Source organism: Microchirus variegatus (assembly GCF_963457635.1).
Source record: "Microchirus variegatus genome assembly, chromosome: 5".
NCBI lineage: Eukaryota > Metazoa > Chordata > Actinopteri > Pleuronectiformes > Soleidae > Microchirus > Microchirus variegatus.
In genome coordinates, this window is record NC_139806.1 from 13,621,034 (window position 1) to 13,642,598 (window position 21,565).

General features: G+C 40.5%; 1 protein-coding gene across 1 annotated transcript; it reads left to right on the forward strand.

Annotated features, from left to right (window-relative positions):
* Positions 1 to 847: 847 nt before the first annotated feature.
* On the forward strand, positions 848 to 21,418 carry LOC310927704 (rap guanine nucleotide exchange factor 4-like; the record flags this gene model as incomplete). The annotated part of the gene is made up of 30 exons (XM_083890075.1): positions 848 to 915; positions 5,492 to 5,634; positions 6,208 to 6,296; positions 7,580 to 7,726; positions 11,252 to 11,324; positions 11,811 to 11,866; positions 12,807 to 12,913; positions 13,054 to 13,175; positions 13,574 to 13,757; positions 14,031 to 14,115; positions 14,452 to 14,512; positions 15,370 to 15,446; positions 15,671 to 15,817; positions 16,148 to 16,242; positions 16,332 to 16,417; positions 16,635 to 16,713; positions 17,698 to 17,848; positions 17,950 to 18,038; positions 18,135 to 18,162; positions 18,755 to 18,830; positions 19,009 to 19,155; positions 19,284 to 19,381; positions 19,676 to 19,801; positions 20,002 to 20,180; positions 20,288 to 20,378; positions 20,464 to 20,514; positions 20,761 to 20,848; positions 20,966 to 21,030; positions 21,124 to 21,178; positions 21,291 to 21,418. 30 exons carry the CDS (start codon positions 848 to 850, stop codon positions 21,416 to 21,418), a joined length of 2,991 nt encoding a protein of 996 aa, XP_083746201.1.
* Positions 21,419 to 21,565: the final 147 nt, after the last annotated feature.

Sequence of the window (21,565 nt, forward strand, 5' to 3'; positions counted from 1 at the left end):
TAAATCGTCTGAGGCTGGAAGTTTGTGTAGAACTCTGTGCTGCACTGTGGAGCCAAGAATAGAACTTTTCGCGGACTTACGGTTTTCGGATGCCGTTGCCAGCACTCTTGTGTGTTTTTACAGACAAAGCGGAGCTCCGCGAGACAACAATTTCAGGAATTTAGCGTATTGTGGCGTCCCAAGGAACACGGAAGTCAACATTGCGTGTTTCATCTCCTGTACATAGACTGAGGAGGACCACAAAAACATGAGTGACACCTCTTTTTTTCACACTTTGGTGACTGGTAGGGCCTCCAGAGTCTCAAATATAAGAATTAAAATGATTAAAAAGTTGATTTTGCATAATGTGGGACCTTTAAAATAATTATTCACACATGTTCAACTTCTGACAATGAACCATCCTAAAGTTACACACTGGGACTTTAAATATGAGCTAGTCCATCGCGAGTTTAACTTTGTAACTAATTACTACTGTCAGGTAATTGTTGAAAACATTATACACAATTGTGTGCCAGAACAATTACTTGAAAACGTTTATCCTAATCCTAATGAAGTATTTCTGTGAAGTATGAGCTGCAGTGTATTTGTGAGCCCTCCACTTGCCCTCAAAAAAGCCCACGCAGGCAGATCGAGTGACACAGTCTATCTGCATGAAGGCAGCATCAGCATCATCATCATCACCATCACGCTGTTAGTTGTGTGAGGGAGCACGAAGCAGAGGGGAGGGGAAGGGACGCAGTCATTCGGATTCATTAACGGGCACTGACAACCGGGAAGCCTCCCCCTGTAGCATCACTCACTTACACACATAAACACACACACACACGCACAAAACACCGGGAAGAAGATGGTCGCGGTGCGGGCGTCCCCGACTTCGTCCCCGTCAGCCGAGTGGATCTGCTGTCTGGACAAAAGGTGCGTGAATCCACTCCACAGCGCACGTCCACGCCGCGCATCCTCACATGCATGACTGTGTTTTCGCAACCTTTTTTCATTCATCCGCGTCAACGTGATTTATCGGAGCCGGCGATTCCTGCGTGTGCAGTATGTGTGTGTGTGCGTGTGTGCGCGCAACAATAGCCTGATACGTTCTTTTCCTTATGTGCAACATCTGAATGTGCCTTTGGGCATTTTGCGTGAGTTTAACATTCCTCCTCGAGCGATAATGAAAGCTACTGCGCATTAAAAAAAACAAAACCCTTCTTTTTGAAACCTCTGCTCTTTTATGTCAAAAAGGCGTTGGTGGCTTCGAGGTTCACTGAGATGTCTCTGCACTGCATGGGCTGTGGAAAAAATGGCTGATGAGACGCACATGGTTTATGTCTGTCTGCTTAAATCATTCAGCCTTACAGTTAAGAAATATTACCAAGGCGTATTTGTTATTGATCTGCCAGAAATAACACTGCTTATCCCCCCCTTCCCCTCCCCATTTTGCAAGCACACTGCAGCATGTGAGGCTGTAATTATCTGGTGTGACTGAGCAGAACAGTTTTAAAAAACTGATCTATTATTATTATTATTATGATTTTTAGAAACGACTCATCCTCATTTTACTTCAGGGTGTAACTGGTGTTTTTTTTTTTATTACAACATCTGGTTTTCAGCCATTTAGTTCACATAAAGGTCATATGCTGCTGCCAGCACACTGCTGAAAAAAAGAAAAACTTAACAAGAGAGGCCAATGATACACTAATTGCTGCTGGTAATGATATGATATAGCTCACACCTACGATGAAAAAAACTGATAGAAGACAAGTACCCCCACTGCTCCCACACCCACACATTCTCTACACACCTCACTATGACACATCCTTTTGTTACCATTGGCAACCAGAAGCTACCATCTTGTCTTCTCATCCTCACCTGTAATAAGACTGGATGCATGCAGTTCTCTTTTGTCATTCATAAATGTAGTTGCTAATAAGGAGTATTTTCATATATTCATCAGTTAATTTAGTCTATAAATGTAAGAAAGTAGTGATGAGATACATCCACACCAGCAAGTTGACACTATTTCTAAAAGAAATTATTTTATTCAAAGTGCAGCTAAAAACGCTCACTTTGCTGTCAAACTGATAACCACTTATTCACATTTGAGAAGCTGGAGCTACTACGCCACTTGAAATTGTGGGCAGCATTGTGCGTTTCCCACAAATACCTTTTCCATTTATTGAACAGAAAGAGGATGAAAGAATGTGTAAAGCTAACTTGCAGTGACAATAAGAGCAGGCCAAGTCGAAAGAGTAGAGCAGGCAGGATGTTATTGTAGAGCACTGAGACCTCCTCTGCTCTGCACCTATTATTCAATCAATATCAGTGGTTTGTGTGCATGTGTGTGTCTGTGTGTGTGTGTTTTGGGAGTGTGATGAATGGAAGATGGGGTGGGGGAGTAAGGTGAGAGAAAGACAGAGGTTAAGATACAACTCTCTGTGATATATCTGTCTTTGGATATTCTTAAGTGTGAGTGTGAAGTGTGTGAGATAGTATCTGCTTTTGTTTTATTTCAGTGTAGCCCCAGGCAGTTACCACCAGACAATCCAGTCAACACAAACACACACACAAACACACAGCTGTCCTCCTTTAATTTGAAGAGCCAAAGCAAAGCATAGTCCCGAACCTTAATCATAATGCATAACTCCAACCTAAACACACTTCAAGTCGTAGCCCTAAACCTGGTCTCCATGAGGACTGGTCCTGAGTAGGTCAGTATTTATGCAGGAAAATGTCCTAAAATACAAACACACACACACACACACACACACACACACACACACACACACACACACACACACACACACACACACACACACACACACACACACACACACACACACACACACAGCACCAGTCCAGATGCCCGTTGGCCAGTTTTAATGTCGCATCTCTGCAGGAAACTAAAGCACAGATCCCTGTGTGCAGCAAACATGAACATGAAGTCCAGGACAAAACCAGCAAGAGGAAAAACGCTCTTCACAGAATATGGGGGGTTATTTTGAGGCTGTAATATTTTGATGATCCATTTTCTTTTAAATGAGTAACCTGTAAAATGACCTGTGACTTGTGGTTAATGATGTTTTTAAACAGGATCTAAGGTTGTCAGTGCTGCAGACAGGTGCTCCGTGTGGACACAATTCAAGCGTTTCTGCTACAGTGACATATTAATTCATGTGCCAGCGAGGGGGGGAAATGTGTTTGTTTTGAGGCTGTCTGACATTTTGGTTCAGCCAATGATTTATTTGTGTGGAAACACTGAATTCTTCCAGATGGATTTCTCCTAAAATAATCCGGCAGAACATTCTGGTGTCTGTCGCATACTAAACGTGTTGATTTGTAAATCATTTATATTTACGTGTAAATGTCTTTTATTAGATATCTGTTGCAAATTTTAATACTAAGTTAATTGTGAAATATTTTTGATAATCGATTATTCAACAAAATCATTAAAATCAAAACAAAACAAGGCATTTAAGAACATCATCATTTGAAGGTTTGGTAAACCCTAATCAGCATTGTCTAACATTTTATGGACCAATAAAATGATTGAGAAAATAATCAACAGATGAATCAATTATGCAAATAATTGTTATTTGCCGCCTTAAAACCCTTTGTTGCGAGGACATTATGAGGACATATTTGCAGGTTCTCATATCTTTAAAGGGCATCGTGAGGGTTAAGTGTCTGTAGCTGTAGTTTGTGGCTGAAAGCTGAGATCTTTGCTGACATGGACATTGGGGGGGAGGGAGGTGAGGAACGAGAAGTCAAAGAGGAGAGAAGAGGGAGCAAGGGAGCTGCTCTCGGGTAGCATTTGTTGTACACCAACAGGCGACGCAGATTTCTCTGGACAGGCAGGGAGTGCACACAACTTCAAAAGAGGAAGAACAAGAAAACAAGGCTTCCACCAGGAAATCATAAATGACAGTTTTTCTTTGGACCATAGGTGAAAGGTGATGCTGGCATTACCCATTCAACCCCGCAGACTTAACCTCCCCGTCTCTCCCTGGCACAGTGTGTGTGTTCGCCTGTCTAAACCATTAACCCAGCTTACACTGGAATATATGAGGCAGTAGCTGGATGATGGGAGGATGAGTCACAGTATAAGAGATTGAGGGGGGTGTAAAAAAAAAGAAGAAGACCCGTCTGTAATCACAATGTGCAAATGCCAGATGTTATGAGATTGTACTAGCCATGGTGTCGCTGCCCCTTCAGTTGTAGTCGGCTTATATTGGACTACCTCTCAGCTACTGAGGAAATATTTGTTTATCACTGTACGCACATGTGCGTGAGTAAAGAGGGAGTCGCTGCTGCCTGTGAGCTTGCAAAGCAGAAATAAAAGGAACAATAATGGGATGATGTGTGAGGCCGTGTTAGTGGAATTGGGGCGAAACACACAATTTGTAATAGAGTAGAGAAAATGTATAGCTTCGGGAAGAAGTGAGATCATTTGTGCCTGAGTGTAATAGGCTAGACTTTAGAGAGGAGACAAAAGGATCAGAGAACTGTTTAGTGGAGGCAGACAAAGTATAGAGAGCTGGGAATGAGGGAAAAAACAAAGCTCTATCCCTTCTATGAAGGAAGGAGCTCATGGTGCGTTCAGTATTCTGTATGAACAAACATGGGGTGGGTGCTACTGGGCAGTTTGTGGGTTCGATTCCCGGCTCTGCTAGCCTACATGCCTGCATGTGTCCTTGAGCAAGACACTTAACCCTGCATTGCTCCTGACCACAGTGTGTGAATGGGTATGAAAGATGCGTGATAGGGTGAATGGGTGACTAGTGTAAAGTAGCTTTGAGTGGTCATCAAGACTATAAATACAGACCATTTAGATGCAAACTTTTGACATGATGCATTAACTAGCCCCTTAACCATCACACCTAAGTATACCTAACCCAAACCCTTACCCTTAAACGTCTTAACCCTGATAAAGCATGTTAAAGTTGTACAAAGATATAAATGCAGGTGTACACACAAACACACGTGTGACTCAGTAAAGCAAAGGGAAAAATAAGTGAATGAATTACTCATGTTTTTTGTTTTTTTTGCACCACCATATTGTGGAGCAGAACGTTTAAGCTCTCGGATCAGACTTGTGTGTGTGTGTTCTTTTGTCTGTGCACTCACATAGATTTCCACCAGTGACGTGCTACTGTGTGCTCGTATGAGAAAATAGCTGCAGCACAAATGAGATCTTATTCCAACACCCAATGGGAGGTCTGAGCCAAGCAAAGTAACGCCTGCAGCCCTCCACTGTTATCACTAAGACACCAGACGGAACAATGAAAAACAAGCAAACACACATGTACACAGCATTAGACAGTATATTTTTTATTTTATTTTTAACTCTGGGACAACACCATTGATTTTTGATGTTTTGATTGCAAAATAATGTTCTTTACTTTTAACCACCATCATACGTTTTTGATTGAGCATCATCAACACAGATGTGTCTGTTTAATACCGACTGTGATATCTACTGTGTGTGTTCTCCGTGCAGGCCCTCGGAGCGATCGGGAGAGGATGTGGACATTATTCTGACCCGACTTAGGGAGGTCAAAGCCTTTCAGAGGTTCCCGACGCCACTGTTACTGCAGATATGTGCCTGTGCCTTCTATGAATGTCTGGAGAAAGGCATAACATGTATGTACAGCAGTAAACACACACACACAATCTTAAATGACAGGATTTAGAAGCATGCTGCAGAATGTCTATGATGTCTTGTATAAAGCATTTAATTGTACCGTGTTCAGTCTAATTCACATTTCACATGTTATTTTAGAGGATCTTGTTCACACTGAAACTATAATTGTAAATCAGCCAGTTTTCTGGATTAGCAGTTTAGACTGATGGCCAAAAGTTGATCCCAGTAATCAAAGTAATTACCACAATTTTCCAAAATCCTTAATGTACTTAAAAAACCCAAACTGCATCTTTACATAGTCCATATATGCACATGCATAAACCCTGTGTTACATCAACACGTACTTTATACACATACATAAAATCATTTATATATGTGGCAGCATTTAATGCTACAAACTGAAATTTTTTGTGTTTGAATTATGAGAATGCTTAAGTCAAGGAAAGTCGTGTGCTTTGGATTAGTGGTACGAGAATTATGAAAGAATCGAGCTGCTAACAGATAACTGAATTTAATGTTTTGTTCATACCAGACTGAATGTGTTTGACGTGGTCCTACTCTGCTGTTTGCAGTGTTCCGACAGGGAGACATAGGCACCAGCTGGTATGCTGTTCTCTCTGGTTCTCTGGATGTCAAAGTGTCAGAAACAGCAAACCACCAGGTAACACTGAATTCATCTTCATGTTATCAAATCAAGTCAGAGTGGAGCTATGTACATAAGAACTCGTTCACATTCTGTGTTTTTCCTAAAAATCTAACAAATAGAACTGAACAAATGACAGATTGAATCATTAGTAATCCACTACTACTTCTGGATTTCTATCAAAACACAAAACTGCCAGGATTCAAACATCAGCACAAGTGCTCTTTGTGTAATAGAGTTTGTTCTGCATGCCTCTCTTTAATGCTGACTCTGTTTTACTACATTAACCCATGTTTTTCTACTTCAATATGTCAGAGCAAATCGTCCACAGCACAGAAAAGCAGCCCACTGAGAATTAAGCTTTCTGCTACACTTCTTATGCTCTATGTGTGGAAATAGGCTTATACTGTACAGTGTACACGTAGAGAAGAGAGAAAGGGATGGTAGCTTGTTTTTGTGAAAGACCGATAATCCCCTCTATTGTGAAATGTCATTTTCGTACAGTTTGTAGCCCTTAAGTGCCAACGCTGGCCTAGTTTCTGTGGCTATATTTAAAATGTCAGTTTTGACAGTGGAAAAGGTTTGTATAAATCAGTGTATGGTGTTATTATACTCACTGTGTTTGTTTGTGTGGTCTTGTATGTGTTGTGAGGACATTTGCCAGGACGTGGTCCTCATGGAGACCAAAAGCTCATCTGATTTCTGACTACTAGTAAGGTTTAGGGCTAAGATTTAAATTTTGATTAGGTTCAGTTTGGGATTAGGCATAATTGGTTATGGGTTAGGCTGCCCAAATAAATGGAAGTTAATCTGAGTCCTTATAAGTGTGTGTGTGTGTGTGTGTGTGTGTGTGTGTGTGTGTGTGTGTGTGTGTGTGTGTGTGTGTGTGTGTGTGTGTGTGTGTGTGTGTGTGTGTGTGTGTGTGTGTGTGTGTGTGTGTGTGTGTGTGTGTGTGTGTGTGTGTATTTGTGTGTGTGTATTTGTGTGTGTGTATTTGTGTGTATTGCATATCTCCAGTCTGCCCAAATAAATCCATCACCTTAAGGTGTTTTTCTTCCTGAACACTCTGTTTACCAGTTCCTCATATTTGAATTTATTTGCATGAATTATCATACATAAAACTGTCTACTCACCATGTCTATCCATGGCCATAAATGAAACATATTGCTGTGTGTATTACTACTGCAATTTCAGTGTGTAGTGTTTCAATATATCTCTATGAAAGAGTGCCATACTATAACTGACCATGACTCCTCTACGACAGCAGTGGTGTTAACAAGTGCACTGTGTTTGTGTTGCAGGATGCAGTCGCTATCTGTACACTGGGGATCGGGACAGCGTTTGGGGAGTCGATCCTGGACAACACACCACGCCACGCTACCATCGTCAGCAGAGAGACCAGTGAGCTGCTCCGCATCGAACAGAGGGAGTTCAAGAGCCTGTGGGAGGTGAGAGACAATTGGATTTTCAGGTTTTCCTGTCAAGTTTATATTGTAATGGATCTTTTAACCACAAGAGGGCTGTCCATCATAACAGTGCCCTTCGTTTCTCCTGTATGATACACACCTCAGGGGACACAGTAATATCATACTTGAACACAATGTTTCTTTACCCAGGGTTTTGCCTGAGCTCAGATACCTTAGATAGATTGATATTAGCATATTTCCCTTTGTTGAAATGATAAAACAGTCCTAAACTTTACCTAAGTGCCAATAAGGTGACATGGATGCCGTAACCTATTTGAATTAATGCACTGTTTTTTTTTTTGTTTTTTTTGTTTTTTTTAAAATATGCAGAATATTAAACCCTTTTGTTTATTAATTTCCATATCTACTGTACAGCTTGCTTTCACTGCCACAACACGTCAAAATGATCTTATTATCCTCAAGAATAACCATATGTCAATTCCAAAATGCGTTTGTAATTGAGGACATGTTTCAACTGATGCCCACTCATTACTTGAGGAAACACATTTGAATATTTTCAACAGAAGGACATTACTGCTAATAGGAAGATATCAAACAAATGAAACCATGAAAACAATGCAGACAGATGTTGCAACCATAAGCTCTCCTCATTTGCGTGAAACATGAAACGTTTACAAACTGGAGGCATTACTGTGAGTTAAATAATAATAATATAACTCTAAAAGATACATTGATTAAAACGCATCCACTGGGTCAACACAGAGGACAGGAAATAATTATGATGCTTTCGTATTGAATGCCTAAGATGACACAGTCAACAGTAATATGGCTTTGGCCCGGACAATGGCTTCATCTTAGTGGGTTGGCACTGGAGCAGCTGCCTCTCTGTAGGCCTTCTTGTTGAGGTTACCATCTTCATTCACAGGGTCTCATTTGGAGAGGAAATTGTGGCAGACCAGTGAGTCAGTTCACTGTGGCTTCACAGTCAGCCAAGTGTCTGCCCTACGGCTTATTCAGGGAATGTGTGGTCTGAATCCAAAACAATGTTTTCTGAAATATTACTTTTTTCTGTTTTTTTTTTTTTTTTAGTTTTTTTTTTTTAAACCCCAATTCAGCAATCCATATATAACTAAATAAAGAAAAAAGTAATAAAAAATAAGAAGAGCTGAAGAAATGCATACCTCCATCCATCCATCTATTATCTACATGAGGGTCGCGGGGGTGCTTAGCCTATCTCAGCTGATGTATAGATATAGTTCGGTGGTGTACACCCTGGACAGTTCTCCAGTGCATCACAGGGCCACATAGAGACAAACAACCATTCACTCACACTCTCACACATACAGTCAATTTAGAGTGTCCAATTTGCATAATCCCCAAATCTGCATGTTTTTGGACTGTGGGAAGAAGCTGGAGAACCCGGGAGAACATGCAAACTCCATGCAGAAAGACCCTTGCTCGAATGTGTCTTATTTTGACACATTCATGTGTAGTATAATTATTATTTGAATGGTTATGTTTATGTCTTATTAATGACAATAGCATGTGACGTGAAAGACAGTATTTTGTGAAATGTAATATCACTGTGAGAATTTTTCCTCCATAAAAACATCTAATTAAATGCTGCTTTGACAGCTTTTCTGCCCTCAGTGTCGGCACATAAACACTTCCATCTGTTCAATGACATGAAAAAAAATCACCTCTGCAGAAAATGGATTGGAAAACTTATATTCCTTAGGAAAATGTAAAAGCTAGACGAGTCAGTAATTGGACACTAAATCCTGTGTGCTATTTTATCATGATGCTTGTAGTGTTTTGTGTATAATCTAAGTGCACTCAGTGCCCCTCTGTGTTGTCTATTTTCGGACAGCAGGCATAAAACAGAAAACATAGCCTAGGGTGGTTCTTTGAATCCTGTTCGGCTCATACTAAAAGGATCTTTGTTGTGTTTTATGTCTGTGCTTGTGTGTGTGTATGTGCTTGGGCTAATCTGCGTGCATCTGCCCGTGTGTGTGTGGGCGCTATAAAGCTACAAGATGAATGTAGTCATGTGTTTGATGAAAGGATGAAAGAAAAGCGCGCTCCATCATTCTAACACCAAGTGAATGTGAGATGAACACACACCGTGCAGTTGTGACACGTATGTGCACATGTGCCATGACAGGCTGCTATTGTAAGTCTTTCCCGTTTTCTTTCTCTTTCCTTATTTCACCAGTTCTACTTTTCTCTTGCCCACTTCCTCTCTCCTCTATTGGCCATGTTATATCTTCTGCCAGCCTCCTTCCTCTCCTTGTTCTCTTCACCCTCACCCTTACAACTCCTTCCATTCACTTGTTAAGTTGCTTTCTCTGTGGGCTCCCTCCCTCTGTCTCTTTTTTTGCCTCGAGAGCCACACAGTCGTACATCGGCTGCGATCTCCGTGGTAACCTGTGAGGGGAAGTGGTGCTCGTTCTTGGCTTGTTCACAGCGAGAGAGGAAGAGCGGTAGACACTGAGGTGGCTGTGTGCGAGTAAGAGGGAGAGAGAAAGGAGAAGAGAGTTGCTTGTTGAGCGCAGGATGTTATCCTGTGGCATGTGTGTGAGTTGTCAAGGAGCAGAGAAGGCAGTTGTCTTGGGTTTCAATCGTCCAGCATAAGGCAGCTGAGTGTGTTACCTCAGGTGAGTCTGTGTAGTAAATACTGTGCAATTTTTCATGTTATGCATTTTTGTTCATTCAAAATGATTTGATAAGGATTGTGCACTTCATGTGCAAATTACTTGATTGTGTTCTTGGTTGCATAGAAAGGCTGTGTTTGGGTCTTTAAGTCAAACAGATGCTCATTTTCTCTTCCTCTCTCTCTGGCTGTGGTTGTGTGGTGATGACCATACTGAAGAGCGGTTGCACATGTATGCATAGAATTACCTGCTTTAGTATACTTTAGTGTCTCTAGATGTAAAAAAAATCAGTTTTTTGTTTATAAATGCAACAAGAGAAGAATCTGTACACACCAATCAGCACCGGTTGCTCTCATTAACCCCAGTTAGAATGCATTTGTTTGTGTGTGTGTTGTATAGTGTTATAATTGTTCTGCATGTAAATGATCTTGGTTGTACAAAGGGCTTTGTTTTGAGCGGTGTGTGTGTGTGAGTTAGTTCAGTTGAGTTCAGTTTTATTGCCAGACCAAGGTCAATTTAAGGGAAACGAGAAAAGAAATCATCCAAAAAAATTAGAGTTATAAAAGTTATTAGTCTCTAATTCTCTGAACCTGAGATTTCACCAGCAGCATAATAACAAAACTCAGAGAATTATTCATTTAGCAGATACATTTGAACATCAGGTTTCGCTGTAGAGCTGCAAACTCCTGCATTCACTACTGCACTACTGCACCCACATTTCTTAAGTCATTATAGGCAACCTGCAGTGTCTGCATGCTGGCTTTCTTAAAGTGAATCATCATTGGGTATATATTGATTTTGATGATTAATGGATGTTGATGTGTCAGAAATGAAGCCTTGTAATAGTTGAGGGCTGATGGCGACTGACAGAACGTTTGTTTTTGACTTGCAGAAGCATCGTCAGAGTCTGGCTGGACTGTTGGCCCCTCCCTATGGAGCAATGGAGAGTGGATCCAACAATGACAGTAAGAACGCACACACATGCACACACAGGTTTGTGCAGGTCCATTCTTTTGGACTGGTCTTATAAAGTGCCCCAACCCCAACCATAACCAGATATGCCTAAACTGCAATTCAAATCTTGGTCCTAAACCTCACCTGTTTCTTAAAAATTAGGTTTTTTCATGAGGACTCCTGGTCCTGACAAGATCAGTATTTATGCCAGAACAGGTCCTCCCCAATTACAAGCACACACACTAGAATGAATGAAACATTGTAAATGATACTACTAGCGTTGCTAATATACAACGGAGGGTAAAATGTGTACAATAAGCTATTATACTCACTCACTCATCTTCTGCCACTTTATCCTCCAAATGAGGGCCCCGGGAAGCTATTATACTATAAACCAAATTAGCAAATGAATAAGGCATATAGATTTTGTACATTATAATCCCTTAAAATGCTGCTGAGATAATCACTTGTTTCTAATGAACATGTTTCCTCTTCAGGACTTACAGACAAAGACAACATTAACTCCGACTCTGCAAACAAAGCACACAACAAGGTAAACACTCACTCTATCACTGACTTTGTTTGGCCCTAAAGCTCGGTCTTGGATTTGTACAGGAATGAAAAGAAAAGCTCAACATGGCAATCTGGGTCTTGGAATAAACACTGCCAACACATTTTGGACATCTATGGCCTTCCTCGTGGCACGCAAAGCATGAATGAACCATGTGGCCAGACTGCCTCAGTTTGTGTTGTATTCTTCTACAAGTCTCTACTTGTGTGGACAGGGTTTTTAGGGTCGAGCACAAATATATATTTCAGTCTCAGAGAGACAACTGTGGAGTGATTTTCATATTCTGTAAGTAATGAAAGCAAACGGACCACGGTATCATAAAACGAGCACCACTACATGCTTTCATGTTTTTGAATCAATCAGACCACCAGAATGAGTTTTTGAAGGTGTGTGTGTGTGTTTCTGTGAAGAGGCGAGTGATGACTCACAGCTGTGTTCATCTGTAGTTATGCTAATACTAACTAATGCATGCACCTAGAAGAAAGATCCCATCTGCCCAATTAGCATACCTCCCTTTGTTGTTTTCAGGACATTTGTGTGTGTGTGCACATCTGCCATTTCCCTCTCAATCTGAGATGCAGGTGTGACCCACAGTATGTGTTTACTTATATCTGTTTTGATGTAGTTTTTCTGTTATGAAGGGTGATACTGTTGCAAGTATTAAGTACAGTTCAATCTGCAGCATGTCAAGTTAAGATTCAGGTTGATGATAAAAAGTTTTTATCCTGCAGGGTTCTTTCATCCATCCCTTTAAACTGCTCAACTTAACTTATTATTGCGCCATAAAGTTGCTCATTTTTCAGGGCCAACTGATTTCTTTTAAAAGTGGTTTTCAAATATATTACAGCAGAGTACGAATATATTCAAAGTCATCTCTGTGACATTGAACATCAGTTCACCATACCTCCCTGGTGTTTAATAGATCCCCTCAGAGAAACTGCAGAGGGCGGGCAAGGTTCTCCGCAATGCCATCCTGTCCAGAGCTCCACACATGATTCGAGACAGAAAGTACCACCTCAAGACTTACAGGTAGGACCATTATTGTAAACATTTCGTAACCTTGTGTATTTGTGCAAGTTTTGTGATATTTCTAGGTTGATAAAAATACAAGAGCTATTATAAATGACCTTGCTTTTAGTACATTGAACACTGTGTTGTGTGTATTACAGACAGTGCTGTGTTGGCACAGAGCTGGTTGACTGGCTGGTGCTGCAGAGTGCATGTGTGCTAACACGGTCCCATGCTGTTGGCATGTGGCAGGCACTGCTGGAAGAAGGAGTGCTTAACCATGGTAACGCAAATTATAAACTCTTTTTCATCATATTGCCTGCTGTTGATTCAGCTCCTAACATTACGTAGTTATATCATGACATTGCATATTGCATACTCTAATGGCAGCAACTATTTGCAAAAAGCAATGTGTTATGGTTTGACTTTATGAATTTTTTAAATCATCAGTCACTGTGAGAGTGTCGGTATGAATGAGTGGAAAGTGAATTAGAAGTATGAGCATATTAAATATAGATCTGATGTAATTTATATGCTGTAATCACATCTCTCAAATTCATACTTCAAAGATGATGTCTGGTGATTAAGTTATGAGATCAAATCAACTCTAGTTACTAAACTAAAAATCGCTTGTGTGTTTACGTGTGTCTTTAAGCCTGTGTGTGCTTGTCTACACTTAAGTGGACCAGGAGTTGGGTTTCCAGGACAAGTACCTGTTCTATCGCTTTCTCGACGATGAAGAGGAGGACACACCGTTGCCTAGTGAGGAGGAGAAGAGGGAGAGTGAGGAAGAGCTGCCAGAGACCATCCTCTTCCTTGCCCAGATTGGCCCTGATGCACTGCTGCGAATGATTCTCAGGAAATCGTCAGTCAATTGCTAATATTTTTTTTTTTACATAAATTACTGCTCTATTGCATTATTTCTTGTATTTCACGGATGCTGCGCAGTTTCATTGAACTGAATGTAATCAAAAACCTTTCTGTTATGCTTCTGTTATCACATGAAATTAAATAACCACATCATAAGTGCATAGTTTTGGTATCTGGATGTCCCCACTAATGCTACACTGTGATGTGGTGGAGTGCATGCATGAAATGTTGGTGATTTCATTCTGACTAAACCTCTGTGTGTCTGTAGGCCTGGTCAGAGGACAGGGGACGACTTGGAGATCATCTATGATGAGCTGCTTCACATCAAGGCCTTAGCTCACCTCTCCAACACTGTGAGTCAGTCCACTCGTCTTTTAAAGGGACAGTACAGGTTTCTAAGGCGGCTGTTAATTCACCAGAGCCACTTGCTGCAGTTTTTATTTTAATAGTTAGGGAGGTGTTGGTGTTAGTATTTGTAGTATTTGTGTAATGAGAAAACATCTTATTATATTATAATTACATACAACAGAATATAGACTTGTCGTTTCTAAGTACTGCTGCAACAAACAGCTGTAATGAGCATAGTGCTGGGTGGTATACCAGTTCATTTATCTGTTAGCACACATGCACTCTGCTCATACACGTTTTTACAGTGCTACAGTAGTTAAAACATGCGTTCTGGTTTGCAGGTGAAGAGGGAACTGGCGAGTGTTGTGATCTTTGAGTCGCATGCAAAAGCTGGAACAGTGTGTGAGTCTTCACTTTTTCTTAGTGTGTTTCATAATGTCTTGCTGTGTGTCTCAAACATTTCTGACCTGACCTGACTTGAATTGACTTGAGGCAAGAAAAAAAATGGTCTGAAAATATGCCCCTGGGAAAATATCTTTATATGAATGTAAGTGGCTCTGTTGCAGAAAAAAAAATAAGGGTTAATATCAATTGATTATGCTTTTCTCACGTTAAGATTTGGAACCACCTTTGCCATAATTTCAGAGTGCTGAGGATGTGTCACTCCTACTTTGTTTACATGTTTACAATGTGTAGGCTAAAAAGAAGGATAACAAAACACCTGCACACAGATGAGTACGGTTGTTTTTAAATGAAACTATCACTATTTCCTGTTTAAATACATTGCAGAATGCTAACAATGGCACTGGATTCCTCTAATACTTATAGACTGTTTATTAAAATCGACATAGTTATCTGATTTTAAAAGTAAAGCCCAGGAATTAGGATAGAATTAACAGGTGGCCACCAGGGGATGACTCCACTGGTTGCAAAAAGAACTGATTTGAATCCAATGGAAAAAGAGCCTATTTCTCACTTCACATCTCTAAACATTTTCCCCAGGAGTTAATGGTCTCAATCACCAATTTCATGTCTATTTTTATATACATGCTATAGTAATGCTGTAGAAAAGTGGAATGTATAATGTTTCTCTGGTCCATGATTGTGAAGTGCATTTATAGAATAGAATAGAATATTATGAAGATAATGACATCTTCAAGAACTTTAAGTCACGTTGAATCCAAAAATGTGTTTATCATGCCTATGGTCTCTTTAAGCCTCTCCTCAATCATGTGTACTTTGTGGTTGTTCTCCTCTAGTGTTCAATCAAGGAGAGGAGGGCACATCGTGGTACATCATCCAGAAAGGCTCCGTCAATGTAGTCATCTATGGCAAGGTGTGTGTGTGTGTGACGTGTGTTTGTGTGCCAATTCCTCTACCCACATGCTTGTGTTTTCTTCAAATGTTCCTGCTCCGTTTGATATATCATCTGAATGTACTGCACTGGATTTTTCTACAGGGCTTGAGCTAACTAGTATGCTGTGTCCATGTATGCACTCCTTTTTACCTTGGTATGAGTTTGTCCTTGTGTGCAGTCATGCATGAGTGTCTTGTCCCCAGGGGGTTGTGTGTACGCTGCACGAGGGTGATGACTTTGGGAAGTTGGCACTGGTTACGGATTCACCTCGTGCTGCCTCCATTGTTCTGAGGGAGGACAACTGCCACTTCCTTCGCGTGGACAAGGAAGACTTCAACAGGATACTCAGGGTAGGCAGACAAAGAATGGGCATTTATCCTGGGTTTGATGAGATACAAGTGTCGTCACACTACTATTAAATGGCTCCATTTGTCCCTGTATCTGAGCCTATGATGATTTGTTATTGTACAAGGCAAAGGTCAGATGGAATCAGCTGTACACCTTCTGAAGAAACATAAAAATGTATAAATACTGTCAAATCTCTAGTGTGTGGTAATGCTGCCTAATGGTGATGTTTGTCTCCCTTCTCTGGTGAATGAGGTGTATTACATCTTAAAAATCCTAAGCTGTCCTCTTATTTGACACTCAGTAATGCTGTGCTGTGGATTTTGAATGTGCAGGATGTGGAAGCCAACACTGTGCGTTTGAAAGAACACGAACAAGCTGTGCTGGTGTTGGAGAAGAGTCCTCGAACCTCCACCCTGGGCAGCATCAAGTATGTACGCACACAACTGCACATGTTGCCAAAAGATGACATGTTTATTTTTGTTAATGCACTCAAGTGCAACCTGTTGTCTTTTGAAGGTACACTGTGATATCAGGAACCCCAGAGAAGATTCTTGAACACTTCCTGGAGACCATGAGGTTGGACATACATCACAATGAACCAGGTATAAGACCTACCTAGAGTGAGTTTTTATAGGTCCTTTCATTAAAACCAAAACACAGATTGTGATTTAAGATAACCAGAAAAACTCAAGCATCATATCGAGTTTGTTATAACAAATGATGGAAGGGTGAATCAGTAGATTAATGATTTTTATCTTATTCTCTATTGCACTCTCTTTGACTCTGCTCTCTCTCTGTTTTTTCCCTCTCTCCTGTTAGACCCAGCAGTGGATGATTTTGTCCTCATGCACTGTGTCTTCATGTCCAACAGTCAGCTCTGCCCTCTACTCATGGCACAATATCCTTTCTGCTTTTACAGTTTCTTGCTTTCTAAGCCTTGTATGAAGAATTTCCTTTAAATTCATACATTCTGTGATGTATGAATTCCTCTCGTCACGTAATCCTCTCGTCACGTAATGGCAGTCGCCAACACGAGAAAGTATTTCCTAGTTGTCTTAATCACTGTAGTGCTAGTCGTCAGCTACTTGTTTTTGATTTGCTGCTGCACTGATTTGTGTTCTCATTTGGCAACTATAGAAGGACACAGTGAAAAGCATTGATTATGGACCTTAGTAGACTTAACATTTCTGTTTTCGATAAACCATTAAAGCTGCAGGAGTCTGGCGTTTCATCCCCGGGTTGTTAAATAAATACTGTATTGGATCGCTGCTCTCTTTCTTGAGCCTCTCTCATCAGATGAGCATGGACAGATGCACTCGATTCAAACTTGACAGAATACCTGAGGCAATCTCTCCATCTCAAAAACTCTTCTGTTATTTGTTTGTGTTTAATCATTGCCAATGTTTGAGTCGTGACTCATGCTGAGTAGTTGTTGTCGAACAGCAAAGAGTAGTGTGCCCCGTCTATGAACTGCACTGTGATAGGCCCAAGTCAACCATCATTGGCTAGATTTCCCCATTGCTTTAAATGGAGCCTAGTGGAGGAGAAGACTCATTCTCTCTTAGATCGCTGCATTTTAAAAAAAATGCCAAAATGTTATGGAATTATACATCAATAACAGCAAAATATACTGTCTAACCTTTCATTGTGGTCAAGTTATGAAATTCCTCTTGACCTGTGACCTGTGCTGTGACTATGGTTTATATATCACTTCTATTTGTGAACTCTGTTTAACCTTGGATCAATTTTGGTTAGATCCATGCAGTGGTTTTAACGTTTAAGCACAGGGTCAGTGAGGAGGATATAATTTCCTGTGTGTGTTTTCTGTGTCAAAAGCACATCTACTGTATATATTTGTATTTATCTTTAACCTCATGTGCACCTACCACGTGGCATCTCCGCCTGGCTCTGAACAGGAGAGGCTGGAGTATGCGCTCAACAACAAGAGGAGGGCCCTGATTCTAGCGCTGCGCTGGGCGAGCACACACTCCTACCTGCTACAGGAGGAGCCTGCTGCTATCTCTTTCTTGGAGGTAAATACAAATACAAGCAAGCTTTCAAATGCAGTAAATTACTTTCACTTAGATTTCACTGCTCAGTTTGAATGTCCGTCTTGCTCTCCGTCTTGCTGCAGGAGTTATACGGAAGTGTATTGAATGATTCCCGGATGCTGAGAGCTCTGAAAGACTTTGTTCCTGACCTGGAAAAAATTGTCAAATTACAGTATGTTCTCTCACATGCTACATTTTTCTCATAAGGTTTTACACCCCTAACCTCAGTCATATGTATTTATGATGTCATTTTCTACTTTTCCTGAAGTTCAGAAGAAGCCAAATCAACAAAAAAGGTATGCATTGACTACTTTTTAAAATACTGAAAAAATGTATCTACAGCAGCGATCATTAGTGTCTAAAATTACTTATAACTGCAATCCCAACTCGGATGGCACAAACCCATCCACTTTTGCACCATTTTATTTTTGAATACTTCAAACATTTGGTTAATTTTCAGGTGTCAGCAACAGGCAGATTTTAATGTGTCTGCTCGAGAGCAGAAGTGACAGACTGTAAACATTATATATGATAAATAATAAATGTTCATCGACAACTAAGGGATTGGCCTCCCATGTGGAGGGTGAAGCAGTAGTGAATGAATGAATGAACGAATGAACTTTGATGAGAGACTGTTAGCTATAATTGGCTGAAGCTTCTTTCAGTCTGTATTTTCTGCATCTACACCACAAATCCTTGTTTTTCTTCTTCTCTGGGCTGCAAATGTAAATTCTAAATAAACTAGCTGTTATCAATGCAGCAGTATTTCAATTTAACGTTTCCCCTAGTCTATGAATTTTTACAATACAGTACATTTGTTTCATGTAGCCCCTTTAACTGCATCATAATGTTGTGGATACTGACATGGTGTCTCGTGTAATTCAACAGAAAACATTAATACGACAGTTCAGCAATGGAGAGGAAAGACTGCAAAAGAAACAGCCCATTAGGAATCATGATGACAGTAAGTTTGTGTTTTTATGTTTGGTATACTTTTTTTTTACTACCAGCAGTCAAGCAACAGTATTTGCGATATTGCCGTGAAATTTAAATGTGAAGTAATCTCCTGAGTTTAAGACGTCATTAGATATGGTCACACATGGTATTTCAGTATTGATTTTATCATGTGTACGTTTGTGTAGTCCTACTGAAGGTGTACTGCAGTGATCACACGTACACTACTATCCGGGTTGCTGTGGCAGGAACAGGAAGGGAAGTGATCGGTGCTGTGGCCGACAAACTGGGAACGAGTGACGAGCTGGTGTTGATCCACCTCAGCTCTGCTTGTGGTAAGAACACAGTCACATAGAGACATTATTAATCATTTCAGTGGATTCTGGTAAATTACTTTGCTAAAAAAACTGATGCATCTTATTACCACTGTTATACAGGCCAGTCTTCTCTCTTTGTGTTACAGAAAAACAAATCTTGAAGCCAAATGACGTGTCGGTGTTTTCTTCTTTGAACATCAACGGGCGATTATTTGCCTGTCCACGAGACCAGCTTAGCAGTGTGGTAAGAGAATAGTGTCTGCCTTGTTCACTTGAAATATGTTGCTACTAAACTGCTTTATTGTGTAGTATAATGGTCTTGTAGCAATGATTTTATACAGTGTGTATATATAGTGACAGGCAAGTAAATTCACATGATGACTCACTGGATCGCTGCTGTATATCGTACATCTTAGTTGTGTTATTATATGGATTTTTAATACGTCTTTGACCAAGTCTTCATGTATAAATATGTCCTGGAATGTATGAGAAGATGCTTGTGAATTTTTTGTGTTCTTTTGTGAATTTTGTGTCACAGACTCCTCTTCCAGACCAGGAGGGCCCCTCTGCAGGCTCCATGTCAACATTTGAGCTGATGAGCTCTAAGGACCTGGCTTACCAAATGACCATGTTTGACTGGGAGCTCTTCAGCTGTGTACATGAGGTATCTGTCTTACACAGACAAGCTAAAAACAACCTAAGACCTGTACAGACAACAGTGTTGGGACTGCACAGGCCTTGTTTTGATTGTTCGCAAAACTCCAGCAGGACTAATATTTGATAAAGGAATAAATGACACAGACTACAACAACTGTCCACTGAATAAACTCTAAACCCTATTCTCTTAATGCCTGCGCTTCTCAGCATGAGCTGCTCTACCACACGTTTGGCCGACAGAGCTTCAGAAGAACCACAGCTAACTTGGACTTGTTCCTGCGGAGATTCAACCAGGTTCAACTGTGGGTTGTCACTGAAGTCTGTCTCTGCGGACAGCTCAGCAAAAGAGTCCAGCTCCTCAAGAAGTTCATCAAGATAGCTGCACAGTGAGTGAGAACTGTCATGTGCTCCGTATGCACAAAGATGCACGACAAGAAGGATTTTTAGTTGCATTTACCCGATTTGTTATCTCTGTATTTTTTTTTGTCTGCAGCTGTCGAGAGTTTAAGAATCTGAATTCGTTTTTTGCCATTATTATGGGGATGAGCAACCCTGCTGTCAGCAGACTGAGCCAGACGTGGGAGGTAAACTGTTCTGTATGTCTGTTTTCTGCTGCAAACCTTGTTTGTATTCTGTCTTTGCTAAAGTTCTACATGAATTTTTTTGCAGAAACTCCCCACAAAGTTTAAGAAGTTCTACGCCGAGTTTGAGAGCATGATGGTAAGCTGCATTTAAAAGACTCTCAAAACAAATTTAAAGGTGTATTTGTGGATGTTCAACTTGGGCCTTATGCTTATAAATATAATGGATAAACAGTAAATCAATAGTACTTAGAATTGGTCCATGACACGGTGGGAATGGTGCAACATTCCACATTATGTCCACTAAAAATGCTTGTTTTAGACAATAGTAACTATCTAATAATTCAATTTATTTTGTAATGACTGACACTTTGTTTTGTGACAGGACCCATCCAGAAACCACAGGTCATACCGACTCACCGTTACCAAGCTTGAGCCGCCAATCATCCCCTTTATGCCCCTGCTTCTTAAAGGTATGACTCGCTTTAACTAGTGACTAGTACTACTACTTTTAACTAGCAGTAATTATCACATAGGAAGTAACTGTGAGAGGAATACGGCTGCCGTTGATTTTCCTCACTTCTTTTCAGACATGACATTCACACATGAGGGCAACAAGACATTCATTGACAATATGGTCAATTTTGAGAAAATGGTGAGTTTCTGTGCACAATGAAAGTGTATTATCAAGATCATATGATAATAATAAGTCACACTCATGCTTGACTTAATCTCTTTGTTTTATTAGCGTCTTATAGCTAACACTATTCGACAAGTGAGACACTGTAGAAGCCAACCTTTCAGTAAGAATAACATTCTTTATAAGTTTATTACATTTGTTTGCTGACTTTAAAACATCTCTCTGCTAATGACTCTTTCTCTTCCTCTATAATTCCTCCTATTCTGCTGCGTTAGATCCCGACATATGCCAACCAAACAAAAACCAAGCAGAGGTGCGGGGTTACGTCAGGAAGCTCTGCGTCATTGACAACCAGAGGGCGCTGACGCAGCTCTCCTACAGGCTGGAGCCTCGGCGGACATGAGATCTTAAACCACAATCGCCTTCTCTGTGACACTAGCAGTAAAAGAAAAAGAAGACAAAAAAACCACACAAATGACCTGGATGAAATAACACAAGTGGATGTTCAAGTAGCAAATCACAACACACAGTGACATTATCACTCTTATGG